Here is an 18,862-nt window from a genome sequence, read left to right on the forward strand (position 1 = left end):
TGTGTGTGTGTGTGTGTGTGTGTGTGTGTGTGTGTGTGTGTGTGTGTGTGTGTGTGTGTGCGCGCGAGAGAAAATTATTCACAGAGAAGTTTAAAATGTGTGTGAAATAAGTGTGTTTTGGACAAATGACAGGTGAAATTAGGAAATGACTGTGTTAATTTGCAGTCATTTGAAACCCAGTCCCCCATACCCACTAGACTTCTGCCACACACACAAACCCACATTTTATAGCTCATTAATCTTTCTTGCTTATTGTGCCTTTCTTGCTGAAGTCATAATTAGTTGTCAATAATCGTTGTTTACCTATTACGCTGCTAATCTGAAGAGATGCAGTTGCTGCGCATCAAACTCAGTGAATTGTGCATTCATTCAGTGTCTCATCTGTGTTCGCTTGACGTACACATGCGTGCTTTTGTTTTGAAGGTTTAACAGGAAAAGCCTTGAAAGTGCTCTTATTTCTTTTTCCGCTGTCCGTAAGCTTGACGCCGCAGTTACCCCCCTGAGTCGCGTTCAGTTCGCACAGAAATTGAATGAAAGCGGAGCGCAAAGTATGACGCTGCGCTGATTAAAGTGCGCAAATATCTGGAATTAAAGCCGCCGGAGGCCTTGGGGTCCCTACTGGAACTTTGTCTGAATTAGAAACGGTGAGTTTGACTAAGTTTCAATGAAGTTTTTTTTCTTTTTCAGCTAGCTTAACTGTCCCGTTCCGTGCATGTGAACGTTCATGTCGCGTTTGTTTTGCCAAATACGACGTTTAACTCATTTAATGCGACTTCTCCGCAGTTTTCAGCGCCTCATACGGAGCCGCTTCATCGCTTTGGCACCTATTGTCCCGTGTACAACATCTGCTGCTGCTTAAACTCACTCAATTAACTTCAGTCAATTTATGCATTTAACTTTATGGCGCTGAGATTGCTGATGTTTTGCATTATCAACTTTAAGCCAAGATCAGCTCTACTAACACTAATAGAATTTATGGAAGTGACGTCTAAGCAGTAGAATCAACTTAAATCAAATTTACTTCACAGGGAATCATATCTTTGTCTTATTGAGTCACATCATTCATTTGAATTGTATGGATGTGATGTTTGCATCTCATAAATGTGTGTGTGGCCCAGAAAGGGAACCTGAACCCTAATCTGATCAATCAATATCGATCTTGACAAACGATACCATTTGATTGAGTAACATCTGGACGCTCACCACAGCTGATTTGTGAGTCACATCTCTGTTATTGTCGAGCCTAAATCACTAATTGCACTGTTACTCCTGCGGTCAGGCTCAACAAAGCTGGCGGTCCCACTCTAAACTGCCCCCCGCCCCCCTCTTTCACGATCAGAGTCAGAGTTTTCCAGCCTTTGTTTGGGTAAACCTTCTGCAGCATTGGGAAGAAGCTCAGGAAGAAGAAGCTGACTCTTGAGGCTTTGTTTTGACCCGCCTGGCAGCCCTCCACGCTACACACGTTTGATGATGTCCTGGCTCAGGCGAGAAGAGAACTCAAAGCATCACAAATGATTTCATATCTGTGTTTTTACACCCCCCCCCGCCCTGCGCCCCCCCAGTAAGCATACTCACACCACACAAGATACAAATAAAGGTCTCATCTCCCCAGCAACCGTCACTTTGTTTCCCCGGGCTGCAGTAGTCCTCGTTGTTTTGAAGCGCTGCTGAAGAGGAGACAAAGTCCATTAATCCAGCCTGGTTTGTGTTAGCAGTCAACTTGGCCTGCAGTTAAATCAACACCAGCGCTGGACAGAGCCCAAAGTTCTCCTGCTCCCTACTTTTATTTCACTTAAAGCCACGTGTCCAGAGAACTGACTTGGGGGGCGGGGGGGGGGGGTCCTTCTGTCTGTCCTGAAAACCATTCCAGACTTAACATTCTTTAAATTCTCTGCGAGGCGCTCTGGTGTGTTTGTTTTGAAAGATGGGAGGTGTCACCCCTCAGTCAGGCGTGATATACAGGGACGCCTCATGTTTGTGACATAAATCACGATGGTGCGGCTTTGTAGTATCAGCGTTCAGCACCGCTCGCACATTCTCTCTGAAACAGCACTTTGGGACAGAGAGGAAGCGCTTCCTGACGGGGCCGAGGCCATCCTGAACGCGAGGACGCCTCTGCTCGCGTCCTGTTTATGGCTTTGCCTCTGTATTGTTGCTCATTGGCTTTGGGCTCCAGGAACATTTTTGCAGCTGCAGTTAAAGTCTTTTTGCTGCAGGAAGTGTAAGTCTGAAGGTTCTGTGTAGAATATGTGACTTGGATTGGACCTGGATAACTAGAGCAGAGAGTGCAGTTGGTCTTGGCAGGCACTGCTTGGCTCGCCGTGCACCGTTACTCACTTCCTCCATCCCCTTTCCCCTATTCTCTGTTTTTCCCTCCGCCGTGATTCGGGCTGCAACGTACTCCATGTACTCAAAGAGAGTGTCTCAGGACCGACGTCGCTCTGCTTCCATGAGAGCCTGCTGAGACAAAGAGGTGTGTGTGTGTGTGTGTGTGTGTGTGTGTGTGTGTGTGTGTGTGTGTGTGTGTGTGTGTGTGTGTGTGTGTGTGTGTGTGTGTGTGTGTGTGTGTGTGTGTGTGTGTGTGTGTGTGTGTGTGTGTGTGTGTGTGTGTGTGTGTGTGTGCGCGCGCGTGGTCACCTCCTGGCTGACGTCTCTGTCAAACACAGCAACCCAAGCTCCACAGAGACGTCTAGCGAGGGGGGGGGGCAAACGCAGGGCGGGGGTCTGACAGGAGGCAGACGGCCACGCGGGACAGCTCATGTCACAACACCACCACCAAGCACGTCTGCAACTACTGCAGCAGCAGCAGCGTGTAATACGGGTGACATCAACGGGAGAAGGCTGCCGTAAGTTCACGACACAAGAGAAGTAAAGATCCATGAAAACATACAGAAGTTAAAGAGGAAATCTGTCAGAGGAAAACATGTTGTGAGGTAACGGTGGACTTTGTTCTATATGTCGTATTTCTATATGTTCAGTGGATCCATAAGGGCCACATATGTCCTCTGCAGTCACCTCAGTGTATCTGCAGCTCGTTCTCTCAGTAGTAGTGTCGGTGCTGTTACTACTGAACACAGTAACTCAGTCTGCATTGTAGATTTGTTTAGTCCTGAATTGCTCAAGGCTCCCAATCACAACATGATGTTACTGCTTTTTAACTCGATAACTCTCTCTCTCTGAATTCTCTGCAACATCCCTGATAATCTGCTCAACCAATCGAGTTCACCTCTGTAAGAAAGGCACATCTGTGCCACAGCTGGAATGAGATTATTGGAACACAAGGGGGTTTGAGGCACCGCTGGGCTTGTGTGTGTGTGGGTGAGAGACAGCTCACCATAGGGTCAAGCAATCACGCACTGTTGTCTTTTGCAGGTTTGTCCCCCCCCCCTCCCCTCGATGCCTATTTTTATTTATACTTGACGGTTCTGGCAGGCAGGTCCGCCCCTCTTCACTCTCTCTCAGTCAGAGCCTCGACGTGCTGCTGGAGTTGCAACAAAGCGGAAAGAGAAGACGAGCGTTATTTGGAAGGACTCGTCGATTCCTCTCTTTCATATCGTTGCAAGTTCCACTTTATAGCTCCCCAGACAGCACAGGAAATGGGCCAAAGCGTAGTAAAGATCACGTCACAAGACCCAGTCCGCCAAAGAGAAGAGAACAAAGTCTACTTGTTGAGCTAAACAGTTACATCCAACTGGATAAAGAAATGTTCCTCAATGTGCTTTATGTGCTGTTAAAATGCTGAGTAGTTGCAGTTTGAGTTTGTAGAGCCTCACAGGATGTAGTGGGAAGCACAGAGCTGGAGGGGTCACAGGGGTCAGCAGGGACGTCCGTACCAGGCGTCAGTGTTTGGGTTTGAAGCCGTTCAGGAATGTGCCTGGCTAGCTCTCACTCCTCCACCAAGGCGGCGGCGGTGACGTCCATCATCTCAGGCGGCGTCTTCATTGCTGCGTAGCTTTCAGTCAGGACGACATCGCCGCCGACACAGAATATAGCGGAAAGTTCTCTCTCCGGGCCGGATTTAAGAGCGAGCAGGGATTATATGGAGGGGAAAAAGGGACTCGGGACCATTTCATGCCTCATAAACGTACACTCATATTTTTTGATTCCCTGTTTTTCCAAAGTAAATTGACTTTGAATTGAGAATCACATGGCGACTCCGGAGCTGCTCTGTGTCTCCAGTGAGCGGGAACGATGGGAACGCTCGTGAAAGTTATTATGCAGCTTTAACCACAAGACGGCAGAGAGGAGAAGAGCAAATTAGATCAAATAACTTTGCCCGATCGTCCTGATTCGTTGTTTCTGTGGTGGGGGGCAGGAGATGGATGTCAGCGTCGCTCTCCTCCAGCTGTTTGTTGGTTTCTGGATTCACACGCAGACAGAGCTGTCTTAGGTTTCTCCCACCGGGCCGGAAAATGAGGGGCAGCTTTCCAAACACGGCTTCCACCCTGGCCCAGAGTGAGGCAGGGAGGGGTTTGAGGAAATGCCTGCAGAGAAAAACATATATACTGTATATGTGTGTGTATAAATATATGCCCCCTCTCCCATTCCCTCAACCCCCACAGGAGCTGTAAGTGAACTTGTAAAGTTTTAATCAGCTCTGCTTTGTGCCGCACTCGGCTCCATAATGCTGCTATTGTGGCATGTGGCATGTACGTGAGTTAAGTCGGACTTAGCGACATGTTTACGGCACAGCGTGAGCGTGCAGCGTGAGGGCGGACGGCTTACAGACCCCTTGTGTCCACAGCAGACTCAGATGGAGGCCATTGGTTTAATTATACTCTTAATGGCCGATCTTACCCTGCTGGGTGTGACACCGCGACCCCAGAAACTGAGGAAATGAAGCTAACCCTGCATTCCCCTCCTCTCCCCTCCCCCCTCCACCACGGGACAAGTAAATCCTCTGTTCGTCTGCGACCCGATTCTTTGAGCCAGATCTCATTTGAAATGATAAGCGGTCAGCGTACGTAAAGGAGAAACACGTGATGGGCTGTTATGATTCTGCAGGCGGGGGAAGGGGGGGGCGGGGTCTTGTTTTGTTATGGACGTTTGAGATGCCGCGCATGCCATCACTACGGGAGCCCCGGGGACCCCTGGGAGAATAGCACCATTATTCCAGAGATGGAGCCCCGCCCCCTCCGCACCCGTGACCGCCCAGAAACCAGGACTCGGCTAATGGGCTCAGGGCGAGTAAAGGGTGGAGAGCGAGAGCTTGTACAGCAACTGGGTTATGGAGCGAGAGAAGCAGTCAGAGTGCGCAGACCTCCTCAAGCTGAGGTGGTGAGGAATAACACTCGCAGCAACGTTTAGCATGGTGACTGGATGGAAAACAGGTGGGAGTGTCCTCCTGCTTTCTGTCAAGTCCCTCCTGAGGTTTATCACACAGCAGCAACTATTAATAACTGGACTGAGCTGCCGCCTGGTGTCTGCCGCTCCATTCCAGAGTCCAGTCCAGGTGCTGAGCGGCTTCAGTTTGCGTTGTTTGATCACAGATTGTGCCTTTAATCCTTCCCCCATAAAAGGCCTCCTGCTGTCAAACACACCGAGGCCGTGGCGCTGCAGAGATATTGATCAGTGAAAGATGCAGAGCAGGTGATTGATTTGATGATGCTGGCGTGACCTCTCAGTTGGGGGAAGTTTCCCTCTTTCCCCACCACTCACTTCCTCTCTTTCGGCCTGATTCTCCATCTGTAGCTCAACTTTTCCATACCTCTCCTGCCTTTTCCCTCGCCCTCTCTTTCTCCCTTTTTCTTCCTCACTTCATCTCTCTCTCTCTCCCTCTCTCTATCTCTAGCAGATCCATAGAAGAGAAGATGATGTCGGACGCCAGCGACATGTTGGCGGCTGCGCTGGAGCAGATGGACGGCATCATAGCAGGTAACCGCAGCTCCACATTTGGACGTCAGTGCACTGAAAACAGACTAACGGGTCGCTACAGGGTCGAGCCCACATCTGGAAACGATCGCCGTGAATAGTAACTGCTCGCTGCGTTTACTATTCACGCCGCCAGCCTCACTCCTTCCTCCTCCTCCTCTTCTACCTGCACATTAATGCATTCCTGACATACAAACAAACACACATAGGGTCGTGGAATAGCATTCACAGGGGCCTTTTACGCCTCTGCTGCCTGTTTCCATTGTTCCCGCGGTGACGGAGCCTTAATGGTTTTTCAAGCTCGGCGATGCTGGAACACAAACTCTGCACGGGATCATGTGATCACACAGTGGAGCTGCAACGCTCATCTCCACACTTTTCCGCTGATGTGTGTAATTATAGCGCTGACCTTTCCAATGGGAGAGCGATGGCTGATCACATGGCTCACCCCGCTCCCCACCACCCCCACCCCGTTTCCACAGTGACCCTCGCTCACCCGCCGCCGTTGGGAAGGAAGCCATGATTGATTTAGATATTTATCTATTTATTTAGCCTTTATTGCCGAGGGGTGTCTTCATCTGGACTGACATTAGAAACAGATGACAGATGTGTCCCTCTGGCTTCAGATTGAACTCCAAATGTGCAGAAAGGCGCCACACTGTCCTTATGCACTTATAGAAGAATCAAGTTTTCACTCAGGCTGCTGAGTGGTGATTGAACAGTCACACTTTGGTAAAACATGTATGAACATTTGCCGGTTTGCGTTGCTGTGAACGTGCTAGTGAGGCGGTGGAAAAACGACCAAACCATAGAGAAGAATGTGCCTCCTCATATTATTTGACTCATGACTCAGCACTTTAAGTAAAGCTGCTCTCAGAAATGTTTCTAATTTATAAGCACACAGTTGCAGTGAAGCCTGTCGACGCTCCTGTTAAATCAAATGTGGTGTGGTATTGTCCGTCCGTGTCTCTACTTGTCCTCGTCTGTCCCCAGGCTCCAAGGCCATGGACTACTCCAACGGGCTGTTTGACTGCCAGTCGCCCACCACGCCGTTCCTGGGCGGCCTGCGCGTGCTGCACCTGCTGGAGGACCTGCGGGCGGCGCTGGAGCTGATGGACAACGAGGAGCGGGACAACCTGCGGTGCCAGATCCCCGACTCCACCGCTGAGGGGCTGGCCGAGTGGCTGCACGGGCGAATGGTAAAACTGGGCGACTCGACCGAGTTAGATTATAAAACACTCACTCGAGTTTAAGTGAAGAAAGTTTACAAATGCTACTTAAACCCTCTCACGTTGTCATCTTGAGATTTACTCTTCAAAAGTGCAGCTGTAAAAGACATTCTGCTGCGTTAAAAAGCCAAAGATTGCCAGCAAGAATCCATAAGCCAGGTGTTCATCTTATTCTCTCCATCTCTTCAAGCACCGCCCTCATCTTTGGGCCCAATTTAAAAGGATACAACGCTTTACGTTTTTGAGCATATAGGCCCAAACCTTGTGTTGAAGTGTGTGTGATTGTCTCCTGATCTGCTTTGCGTCTCTGCATCTTGAGCGTCCACAGTGTTTATCGTGCGGCCGCTGTTATGACTCGCCTGCTGAGTGATGTGACTTTCTATAGGAGCTCTGATGGAAATAGTTTACGTCTCCTTCCAGCTCATGTTGGCTCGACACTCTTGCTTCTCTTCCCACGCGGCCTCAATGTTCCACATGTGTGAGAGAAGCATTTCCTTGATTCATATGCACCTAAGATGTTTCTGTTATAACTTAAGCTCTTATACATTATCTGTACTTCTTCAGGGAGGTAATGTTGTTATGCCCCTTTAGAAACGCTCTCTGACAGCTGCTGTGTGTTTCCCCTCCTCTTTCTGACCTCATGTGTCGTAGATACCGACATGAACACGGTAAGAAAGTAAACAAACAAACTGCTACTGATTTCAGACGAATGGTCATGGCTCAGTGGGCGCAGATGCCACCTACCAGGAGCGTCTTTCACGGCTGGAGAGCGATAAGGAGTGTCTCATTCTCCAGGTACGCCTCGTCTCCCTCACACCTTCACTTACCCTCATTTAGTCGCCCGCCAGCGAGTCGCAATGCTCCATTTAACAGAGATTTGTGGTGCTTGTCCAGGTGAGCGTTCTGACTGACCAAGTGGAGGTGCAGGGGGAGAAGATAAGGGACCTGGACAACTGCCTGGAGCGCCATCGGGAGGAGCTGAAAGCCGCTGATGAGCTGCTTCAACAGGTGAGACTTCCTGTCAGCACTGAAAAAAGGATCCAAACTGTGGAACTAATTGGAATGTCTTCATTTAAAATCAATTCTCTTCCACAGGAGCTGTTAACCCGGACGTCCCTGGAGAACCAAAAGCTGGAGCTGATGGCAGAGGTGTCCAGCTTGAAGCTGAAGCTGAACAGTGTGGAGCGGGAGCACAGGGACAGTCAGGTGAAGCATCTAAAGGCTGGGTTTGGAACACTTACAGTCGGGGGCTCAATGGCCCCTCGTCCTCCTGCAGCTGCTTCCTGCCCATACGTCTCCTCTCTGGGAGCTGCAGGAGTTATAGTTTCCATACGGACCGCTGGCCTAACATACAGCGACACACTGCATAGTTGGAGAATATTCTAGAAGTTTCCAGAGAGTGAAACGTGAAGGGGAATGAATCTATTAAAGCGGCTGCAACTGCACACATTTGTTTTTGTTTCCATTTGGCCTCTTTTTTTCGTTATAAATCAGACCTTGCAGTCACCGTCCTCGCTCCCACATAAACCAACGCCGGTTTGTTCTGATCATTGCGTTTGTGTGAATATGTTTGTGTTAAGGGTGAAGTGTTTTCTCGCCGACGGCTCGTTTCTCCGTCTCCTTTTGGAATGAAAAGGCAGTTCTGTAGTAATTGAGCAGGATTTGTCTCTCCTGTGTGGACTGAGCTGCTCAATTTGTCTCCTGGGGGACATTAGTCTGAAAGTAATGTCTTCGCCCGGGGGCCTTTGGCAGGAATCCACTCCTACGCAGCCCCCCACCCCTCCACCCCCCGCCCCCGTGACTCTGGGTCAGAATTTAACGGCTGACGGGAGTTCTTCTCTCCTCCCCCAGGGTTTGTACCAGGAAGTGACCGAGCTGCGGTTCAGGGTGACTGACGTGGAGAACGAGAGGCTGCAGTGTGAGCAGAGGCTCCAGACCGCCCGAGTAAGTGTGCGGTCGCCCTCCTGAAGGTCGCTTCAAATAGCACCAAGCTTTGTTCCTCTTTCCCACTTTTGACCACGGCGGAGATCTGAACATGAAGACCATCTTGTGATTTGACCCCCCCTCCCCCCACTGTGCTGTGATTCCTCTGCCCCTTCCTCCTCTCGCCCTCGCTCCTCCTCCTCCCCCCTCTCACCGCTGTGGTTCTAACATCTTTCCACACCGTTGCCTCCAGAGTGTCCTGATGACCTCCAGCCTGCTCCTCTCCTCCTTTCTGGCCCTCTAAACCTCTTTCTCCACTGCTGCACGCTGCTTTCCCGCCTCACCAGCTGTAAGTTCCTCTGCCGCTGCTGTTTGCAGGATTCAGTGCAACTTCAAAGCCTCTTTTTACTTTCTCATATTCAAGTGCTTCATTTTATTTTGTATTGTATTGCTGTTATATTATTCTTTGATTTGAACACTTTAGTTTCTGTGTGATAAACACTTAGAAACTTGTTGAGCACTGATGTTATGAGTATGAAGCAGTAAGTATTGGTTGCTGTCTAAGTTTAGTCCCCGTTCCTGTTTGTGTGTAAACATTGAGTTGAGTCTCGGGTGGTGTCTCTGCCGCAGGATGAGCTGGAGCTCCTTCAGAGGCAGCTGGAGGACAGGGAGGTGGAGCTGAGGAGGATGAAGGACAGAGAGGATGGCGATGAAGGAGCAGAGAGAGGTGGGAGCCGTTTTTGATAATCGCCCGGAAGCTTTCTACACTGTTATGTCGGGTCAGATTCTCATATTGCGAAAGGACTTTGGGGGATTAAACCAAAGGAAATTTTTACATTCCAACAAGGACTCATCCCCTCGAGTCTCTGTCTCTCTGTAGGAATGATGGAATCCTAGTATTCCTCATGCTTTCCACTATCTTACGTTTCACAGGCAGGCTCGTCCATAAGGAGGCGATTTCAGGGCCTGTTTGTACTTTCCTCCTCCAAACTCCTTATCTGTCTGCCTGTCGGCTCCATCCCAAACATCTCCCACTCACTCTACCTACTGCTGACGCAACCTTATCACCTTTATGTTCCAGGAATGCCACGTATGCACAGCGGAGTCACTATACAGTAAACCCTGCAGCCTTTATTGATCATTGATTTTCATTAATATCTCCTAATAAAGATAGGGATCATTGAAGTCACTATGTGGAGGTTCCTGTTGGAGCCTAGGTGGTGCAGTTGGACCACGAGGCGGCCGTGTCTCAGGCGCCACAGTAACGTCATAATCACAAGCCGCCCAGTGTCTCCTGTGTAATTACCAGCTCAGATCATGTAAACAGATGTCAGGAGTTCACGTGAGTCAGATAAGTGTTTGGTCAGGATCAGGTTACTGCAGGGCCGAGTGCAAACACACACAAACACACTGTCACAATATTTGATAGTTATGCTTTGTGAGTTTAGACAGTAATAAGGAACAACAGGAGCTCATCATAAGCTCATGCTGGCTGTGGGGAGTGGAACTCTTCACAAGTCTGACTTGTGTTTGTTTTGTTTTCCTCCAGATGTAGAAATGTCGAGGATGAAGAGGCTGCTGGAGTCTCTGGCCTTGGCCAACGACGCCAAGGTACAGTGTGACACCGCGCCATCACCACTCTGAACATTTCACGCCTGTTAGCTCTCATGTGAAAACTGCAAATCCATCATCCACAGGAGCGGCGGATAAGAGAGCTTGAGGAGTTGCTGACCAACTGCAGCAACATGCAGGAGCAGGTCAAAGGTCAGATGCACGGGTCAAAGTCATTATTAATGTGCACAGGCAGATATTTGCCGTTTTGTTACTCTATCTAATAAAACTGAACTAAAGCTCTGATAGTTGCTTTATACTTTGTTGACTGTGTAGAGACGTCGAAGGACGATGACTACGACGACATCCCAGACGACCCCACGCTTCCTGCACCCCCGGAGGCGGAGCAGCGGGTCACGCTGGCGCTGGAGGGGGTGGCAGGAAGGAGCTCTGGCGAGGTAAACACCGCCTCTGTCAAAACAATCCACGCACAGGATGAGCAGCAAACTCTGGACTTCCTGAGAAAAACCTGATCCTGGCCGCCCCCTCTGGAAGTGCTTCTCCCAGGAATGCAGCGCTCCTGCTGGGCTTATTATTTCAGCAGAATCGTATAGACACATATACAGTGTATATCCATGAAATGATGTGCATGTAAATGTTTCTCTCTGTGCCTCTTTCTGCCATATCCCAGTCTATTCCCTGCATCGCTGTGCTCTCTGAGATGAAGGAGCTGGACAGGGAACGTCAGTTACAGTCAGCAGAGAGGTAACAGCTGCTCCACGCATTTACTGGCTGCTCCTCTGCCAGGGAGGTCGCAGCCTGTTTGTTTGTTTGCTCGCTGGTCTGTCGGCAGGATATGAACATGGACAGGCAGGTTGGACGGTTTGGCCTGATGATGGAGCTGTATCCACCACTTTTAACATTTTGGCCTCAAGCAAAAGCTGTTTTTATGTTTATGTTTCCTTGTGCAACCTCGGGTCAATTCACAGTCCCATCAGTTCCAGTGTTTCATCCCTGCGTCCTTGTCTTCTGCAGTTCCCCAGATGTCCCACACGCAGGCGCTCTAACTGTAACCAGCTGCAGTGAGCAGGTAAGACTGTGACAAAAAGCCCATATGATCACGCTCATCACAGTCAAAGTTCCACAGATTCCACCGCTCAGACAGTGCACTGCTGACACCTAGTGGATGAATGGTGATACTACAGATATGTTTTTATTTTATATCCAGCAGTTTAAAATCCTTCTGCTGGCTTTACAAAGCACTAAATGGTTCTGGAACTTAATACATAATATACATGTGACATGTGACCCTCTAAAGACTTATTGCCTTTGTATTGTTATTGCGCCTTATGTGAAGCACTGTGAACATCAATTACTTTGATGTATCTTTTAATAGTCTTACTGCAGATTAATGGTATCTCATTTGGTTTGTGTGCATGATGTAAAGCACTTAAAGTTAAATTGGTTATTGCTGTGTCTTGTAATGCATCTATTGCCTTTTAACTATTAATTAAATGCAAAGTACTTTGAATTGCCTTCTGCCTTAAAGATGATTAGACATAAATCAGCTTTGCCTTGTCCACATTAAACTCTCTGTGTGTTTTGCCAATAGCTCACCAACATATTTGGAATTTTTCTTCTTCTGCAGACCAAAACCAAGGCAGCATCTGGTTCCACTAAGGCGAGCGCAACAAGCGATGACAGTTTCGGTACCAAGAAGGCGCGCTCGTCCTTCGGCCGAGGCTTCTTCAAGCTGCGCAGAGGCAAGCAGACTGCCAGCATCCCGAACCTGGGTGAGCCTCGTCCTCAAACAAGGACACAGCTTCATGTGCCAACTTCTACTGTTACTCACTGTACTCATACAGAGTTTTGATTCCTTTCAAACAATTCAAGAAACAAAATAGAACTTTCTCAAAGACACCAGGATTTTTCTCTACTCCTTGCTTTTGTTCTTTGTAATGTTTATTTCCTAATAATTCCTGTTCTTTTGCAGCTTTTTCGACCAGCTAACACCTGTTCTGGTGGTGTGTTTGCAGCACAGCTCTCAGATTCTTGCCTTCTTTGAGCTCAGCTGTTTGTAGCCGCGGTGGTTTACAGTGTTTTTACAGCTCGCAGTGGTGTTAATGTCTCCACGTGTTTACAGCTGAGACGGAGCGTAAAGGCACAGAGCACTTGGACTTGGCCGGCGTTCCACAGCGTAAACCCCAGAAGGAATCTCACCTGCCGTCCACGCCAGAAGCAAAGAAGAAGCCCAAAGGCTTCATGAGATTCTTCGGCAGGTAACGCCGCGGTGCCAGTCGCTTCTGTTTAACAGCTGACCGCGATGTCACTCACTCACTGCCACCTTCACCCCCGCAGGCTGAAGAGGAGCCACTCCACCTCATTTAACCTCGATGATGCTGCTGAGGTGGAGTTCAGGAGGGGCGGAGTCAGAGCCACGGCCGGCCCTCGCCTCGGCTGGTCACGTGACTTAAAGCATGGAGTAAAGTAAGAGTCACTGGAAGGGGCGGAGCTCTATGGCCCAGACATAACCTACAATAACCTCATCTAGCAGCTGATCTCCTGTTATTGATATTCAGTTTGCCTGTCTGTCTGTCTGTCTGTCTGTCTGTCTGTCTGTCTCAGTGGCGTGGACGTTCCCTTCTCACGCTGGAGCAACGATGACGTCTGTGCTTGGCTGCACGATCAGGGCCTCGGCTTGTACGTTGGTCACGGTCAGAGCTGGATCAAGTCGGGTCAAACTCTCCTGCAGGCATCACAGCACGACCTGGAAAAGGTGTGTGTGTGTGTGTGTGTGTGTGTGTGAGAGAAATATATACGGATAATGGTTCTCAAATTGTGTGTCTGCAGAGGTCAGATGTGTGTGCTCTGTTTTTAAACCCAGGAGTTGGGCATCAAGCAGCCGCTGCACAGGAAGAAGCTGCTGCTGGCCCTGCAGGCTCTGGGGTCGGACGAGGACGACCTCAGAGGAAAACTGGACCACAACTGGGTGACCAGTGAGTGTGACGTCACATATGTGTGCTGTTATTCCAGCGTGGCAGACAGATGTGTGTGGCAAACTGGTTGTCTTATGTCTCAGGGTGGCTGGATGATATTGGCCTGCCGCAGTACAAGAGCCACTTTGAGGAGGCGCGTGTGGACGGACGCGTGCTGCACTTCCTGACTGTGGTGAGCATGACTGATTCACTTGAATTGAACTTTCAAAGGGTTTATAGATTTTGCAGCGCTTTGACCCCGGGGCTATTTCCTTTAGGAGGACCTGCTGTCTCTGAAGGTTGGCAGCGTTCTTCATCACCTCAGCATCAAGAGAGCCATCCAGGTCCTGCGGCTGAGCTCCTACGAGCCCACCTGTCTCAGGCGACGCCCTTCCGTCGAGGTTCAGAACCAAGCACCGCCTGCTCGTTCGTTTTTCTTCACATCTGCTTTGAAATCTCTTTAACTAGGTTGTGTTTGTGCAGAACAACGCAACGCCGGCCGAGATCGCCCAGTGGACCAGCCACAGAGTGATGGAGTGGCTCCGCTCAGTGGATCTGGCTGAATATGCCCCCAACCTGAGGGGCAGCGGCGTGCATGGAGGCCTGATGGTGAGACCAGATCCAGCTTTCTGCAATCCTCCATCTTCCCTCCTCCCTCTTAATGTTGCGATTCCCCCTCTGAAGGTGTTGGAGCCGCGCTTCAACGTGGAGACGCTCGCCCTGCTGCTCAACATCCCCCCCAACAAGACGCTGCTGCGGCGCCACCTGGCCACACACTTCCACCTGCTCGTGGGCTCAGAGGCTCAGCGGCTCAAGCAGGACTGCCTTGAAAACCCTGACTATGCCGTCCTCACCGCCACCGCCAGGGTCAAAGTGCGTGTTCAGAACGACTGAAGACGAATCGGGAAGGGAGTTTACTCCTTGATTATCAGTGTAATGCAGGATTTTTGCAATGACCACTCATCTTCTCCCCTTCAGCCCAGACGCTTGTCGTTTGGTGGCTTCGGCTCGCTGAGGAAGAAGCGCCATGAGGACACAGAGGAGTACATCTGCCCCATGAACGTGGAGATGCCACAGAACAGCAGCTTCCAAAGGAGCGGCAGGATATACGAGGAGCCACTGGAGCACCTGGAGCAGGTACGGAGCCGGGCCAGAGGCCTTCCTCACTCGAACTCAACCCGTCAGGTGAATGAAGGTCCCCAGGTTCAAGTCGTGTTTTCGTTTTGTTTTCGGGCAGATGGAAGCCTCGGAAGGGGCCGTGAGACAGATCGGAGCGTTTTCTGAAGGCATCAACAATCTGACGGTGAGAGATGACTGACAGCTTCAGTAAGAAATTGGATGAAACGCTTTTCCTGAGTGTATTTTGAGAGGTTTTTTATGGCGTAACTCGTGTGTGTGTGTGTGTGTGTGTGTGTGTGTGTGTGTGCGCAGAGCATGCTGAAGGACGAGCAGTTCTTCAGGGAGATCTCCGTCCGCCCTGCAGACGTCCGTGCAGCGCAGGCAGACGACGACTCCAGCGTCTGATGAAGGCGGAGCTCTGACTCCCTCTGCCAGCTCAGTATTATGAAAGCGAACTGTGCCAAAGCATCCTGCATGACCTTTGACCTCTGCAGTAGAATATACCAAACCTCCGCGTTTGCATAGCATGAACTGCAGCATTTCACCGCCTTATCCTGCCTCTCTGCTTTTATTTTTTTATTACAGCGTTTGTTTGACTTTTGTTCTGATGCGTTGTTTTTATTTGTGGTACGTCAAGTTTTCCCTCTTCACTGAAAGTTAAACACAGAAACGGCTTGTCAACAAAACTCCAAAGTTCTTCTGTGTTTGTGTATCATCACTTATTATTTCCATTGGTTCCATTGCTGTGTCGTGTTTTAAATGTTTGCGTAATAAATTCCGAGAATGTTTGTTTCCTAAAGAAACCGTCAGTTTGCTTTCAGTTGCAGGTTTTATCGCAGCAACGATTGTAGTTATTGACACAGAACAAAACCACACAATTTTCTGGCAGCGCGGGATTCACGTGCTGATGGTCAACATGTAAACTTTCTACTGACATACAACATAAATATGTCTGCATCTCATTACCAATCAGCATTTGTTTGTTATTGCTGCTGTTGTAAGTGGAAAAGGTTGGAACATTTCCTTTGGAATATGTAAATCTCTCACGGAGCCAAGACATTTGCGATATTTTATCGCCTTTGCAAAGCCTTGGAAACGCTTCAATTTTAATGTGGTGTTTTAAAAGTTCACTCTCTAGTTGAATAATTTCCTTTTTAGATCAATTGTGTAAGTAATAGATTTTGCATATGGCTCGAGCATTGCCTGGCATTCTGAGGGAACAGCTGGTGATGAAACCTGGCAGGAGAGCAAGGACATCTTGGAGAAATAGGTCACCAGGGATTACACAGAGGACCCAGGACTTAGAGGACCTGGGGGCCAACTGCACCTCAGCATGCAGGAGGATCTACGACTTTACCTACTTTGACTGTCTGATACTTGAGTTTGTATTAGAATACTGTCATTAGGCGGCAGTACATGATTTTTTTTCACAACCAAGAACTTCAGTCTTCATATGTGACAGTCGGGACGCAATAGATGTAAGCACTTAAAGAACCCAAATCTTCCTGCTGCTCCAGTGCTCTCTGTGGGCGTATATTTGATAAGTCAATTTAAAAGAAAAATTTAAAGTTTATGTAATTGATTATTTAGCAATATGACCTCACACTCCAGCCCGGGTGCAGCAAGGAACAATAAACTATATTTGGTCTTATTATTATTATTATGAATATTATTCATTTGAACTCATTCAAGTTATGAAATATTATTTATTGTCAATTTCTTCCTCTTCCAGTCAGAAACAAACTGATGGACAGCTTCCATCCATCATACAGCAGGTTCTGGGGTTTCTGGTGGTCGTCACTTTTTGAAGGGGAAATCCGCCTCACATCCGGTCCCGTCCTGCGTCTTTAAATGACGCACTCTCACTCTGACGCAGATAGCGACAGATTATGATTTATATCAAACAGCACATAAAACTTTGTGTTTACACTTCAGTTGAGGCGTTTTCATGGGAACTCCCAGGAGTGTTTGAAGGTGTTCCAGGGAATCCCCAGCAGCAAAACCAGGAACAGGAGCCTTTAATTTGACCACTAATGTAAGAACCTGCTTACTTATATTTAATTTAAAGCGTTCAGATGTCTTTAAAGGAAGAATTGAGCTTTAAAATGCACCATAATTAGATAATATTCCGCAGTGCGATATCATTTCTTGTTGGAATCTGTTTTCTCAACACGGTCCTGTTGACAATGACGCCACTGAATGTGTACATATCCATCACGTCTAGAGGTCTTTGTCAGATGTGAATTTTGAGCATTAATGTGGCCATTTCTGCCGCTTCTGTGTCTTTAAATATCTCGTTCTCTGAATCAGAACTATTGAACTTTCCCTATTTGTATTACAGCGAGACCAGGTGCTTCTACGGGTCCTTGATCGTGTTCCAGGGGATCCCCGGCTCCAACCGGGACACACCGGCCTCATTTAAGAGCTCAGTCCTGCTCTACCTCTTTCACTTTCGCTGTCGCTGTCCGCCTACAGCTCAGGTCAGTGCCGCACTAAGTCAACACCACAGCTCCACGCGTATAGTTCTCTCTTCTGTTGGCAGCCAGCGCTGATGTCTGTTTATTTGGAGGTCTGTAACGTGAAAGTCTGCTGGAACCTTTGACCGCAGTGGCGCTCTCCGGCCACTAGAGGGCACACTTGACTCATAAGAAATGGCTTTGGGTCATTACACATTATTTTGAGTGATTAAAATTAAAAGTGATTAGCGCGCTTCAGAAGAATCCTCCTCCCTCCAGCAGAAGACATGAAGGGAAGAGTAACTTAACAACAAGGCACTATTTAGGCCTAAACACGGCTGTGAAGCTCATTAATCACTAATAAGTGGAGTTTTATTGCTACAGCCAATATCCATCTGATGATTGTGGTCAGTAATTGATTACTCGCAGCAATGGAGTGTGTCTGCTTTACCATCAACAACGAATTACTGTCATTATGTAGCATCAAACAAGTAAAAATATCACCCGAAAAATTTTAAAATTATCTCCCTTTTGCATTTTCTTTGCCAAATAAGGGCACGAAAACATCACAAACTGTATATGCAGGGATACTGTACAGGCCAAGTTCAAGTCTGACGTTGATTATTCTACATTTTAATAACATCACATCACATTATTTGTGATCAAAGCCAAAAGTCATACACTCGAATTTGCTTACTCAAGCATGAAATAGTCCTGACTGCTATGAAACTAATCCAAGTCTCATTGAATAGCAAAAAAAATCCGAACTTCCTCTTGTTCTAGTTGTTTACAGCAGATGATAGCAGGGGTCAGACGGTTACTGGAATGAGACGCTGCCTGCCTGCCTGAATACTCCACGCGTTGCTCATAATAAAAAAACAACGACGTTAAGAATGTCAAGTCTTGTTTATTGATTCAACAGTCGCTGCCCAGGTTTGGATCACATTTTTTCATAGGGGAAAAAAAGCTACTTTAAGACCTAAGAGAGGCCGAAGAGCCTGTTTCCGGTTCCAAATAACAGTGAGTCACACGATTCCAAAGCAACACAAGCATGCAGCACACTTAAATCAACCAGATCACAGGTCCGTTTGATTAAGTAGCCGGCCAGTACGAGCTCTATTACACACCAGTCCCACCCAACAAGAAATACCAGTTACATATTTGGTTTTGTGTTACTGACAATAGGCCGATCTCAAGCACGGGCGGAACTAATACGTTTATCAAGAGCCGCATTCCATTCGCCGTGAACACGTAAATACTGCAGCTTAAGTTGTTTTCGTGACATGAAATCAATTGGCTTAATGTTCCTGTTTTCTTCTTGCGTCCGTTTTTGTTAGTCGCAGTGTCTCAATTTCTTCACGTCTATATCGCATTTTGTTCATCGTTCGCGCCTGCGTCACATCTTGCATATGTCTTTCTTTATTCTTATTATCTCACTGTTACCTAAAATGTAACTGTGCGCGTGTGTGTGTGTTTGTGTGTGTGTGTGTGTGTGTGTGTGTGTGTGTGCGCGCGCGCGCGCGCGTGTGTGTGTGTGTGCGCGCGCGCGCGCGCGCGTGTACACGGAGCACTCACACTTTGCCTTGTCATGGCAGGAAAAAGCACGGGAGCAATTAAGCGCGTTACAATGATGGCTGCATTCCAATTAGGTGTGTCAGGAATCTGGCATAGGCAGACCTAAATGGAATGCAGCCAGTATCTATTTGATTGATTTTTCGTACCTGAGCATATTCTTCAA

At 48.3% G+C, this 18,862-nt stretch overlaps 1 protein-coding gene across 4 annotated transcripts; it reads left to right on the plus strand.

Annotated features, from left to right (window-relative positions):
* Positions 1 to 501: 501 nt before the first annotated feature.
* Positions 502 to 16,216, plus strand: ppfibp1a (PPFIA binding protein 1a). Of its 4 annotated transcripts, none has more exons than XM_076159837.1 (25): positions 502 to 644; positions 5,792 to 5,874; positions 6,865 to 7,070; positions 7,806 to 7,895; positions 7,995 to 8,108; positions 8,196 to 8,306; positions 8,952 to 9,044; positions 9,654 to 9,750; positions 10,573 to 10,634; positions 10,721 to 10,787; positions 10,911 to 11,032; positions 11,266 to 11,339; positions 11,610 to 11,664; positions 12,223 to 12,367; positions 12,718 to 12,853; positions 12,933 to 13,061; positions 13,200 to 13,350; positions 13,459 to 13,570; positions 13,654 to 13,742; positions 13,828 to 13,950; positions 14,033 to 14,158; positions 14,234 to 14,422; positions 14,528 to 14,686; positions 14,787 to 14,852; positions 14,981 to 16,216. In XM_076159837.1, the coding sequence occupies exons 2-25, from the start codon at positions 5,811 to 5,813 to the stop codon at positions 15,071 to 15,073; spliced, it is 2,673 nt and encodes an 890-aa protein (XP_076015952.1). In that variant the 5' UTR covers positions 502 to 644; positions 5,792 to 5,810; the 3' UTR covers positions 15,074 to 16,216. The 4 variants fall into 4 exon arrangements, with proteins under 4 accessions (XP_076015952.1, XP_076015953.1, XP_076015954.1 ...); XM_076159838.1 differs by having other exon boundaries at positions 5,795 to 5,874; XM_076159839.1 differs by lacking the exon at positions 502 to 644 and adding an exon at positions 2,805 to 2,846 and having other exon boundaries at positions 5,795 to 5,874.
* Positions 16,217 to 18,862: the final 2,646 nt, after the last annotated feature.

Source organism: Genypterus blacodes, unplaced genomic scaffold (genome assembly GCF_046128005.1).
Source record: "Genypterus blacodes isolate CSIRO-AG114 ecotype Tasmania unplaced genomic scaffold, CSIRO-AGI_Gbla_v1 ptg000099l_1, whole genome shotgun sequence".
NCBI classification, from domain to species: Eukaryota; Metazoa; Chordata; class Actinopteri; order Ophidiiformes; family Ophidiidae; genus Genypterus; species Genypterus blacodes.

What these genes read in the sequence shown, in the direction of transcription:
- ppfibp1a (XM_076159835.1), top strand. An exon ending in TGCCAGCATCCCGAACCTGG is followed by an intron (nt 12,368 to 12,717) that starts GTGAGCCTCGTC and finishes ACGTGTTTACAG; the next exon opens with CTGAGACGGAGCGTAAAGGC. An exon ending in TTCATGAGATTCTTCGGCAG is followed by an intron (nt 12,854 to 12,932) that starts GTAACGCCGCGG and finishes TCACCCCCGCAG; the next exon opens with GCTGAAGAGGAGCCACTCCA.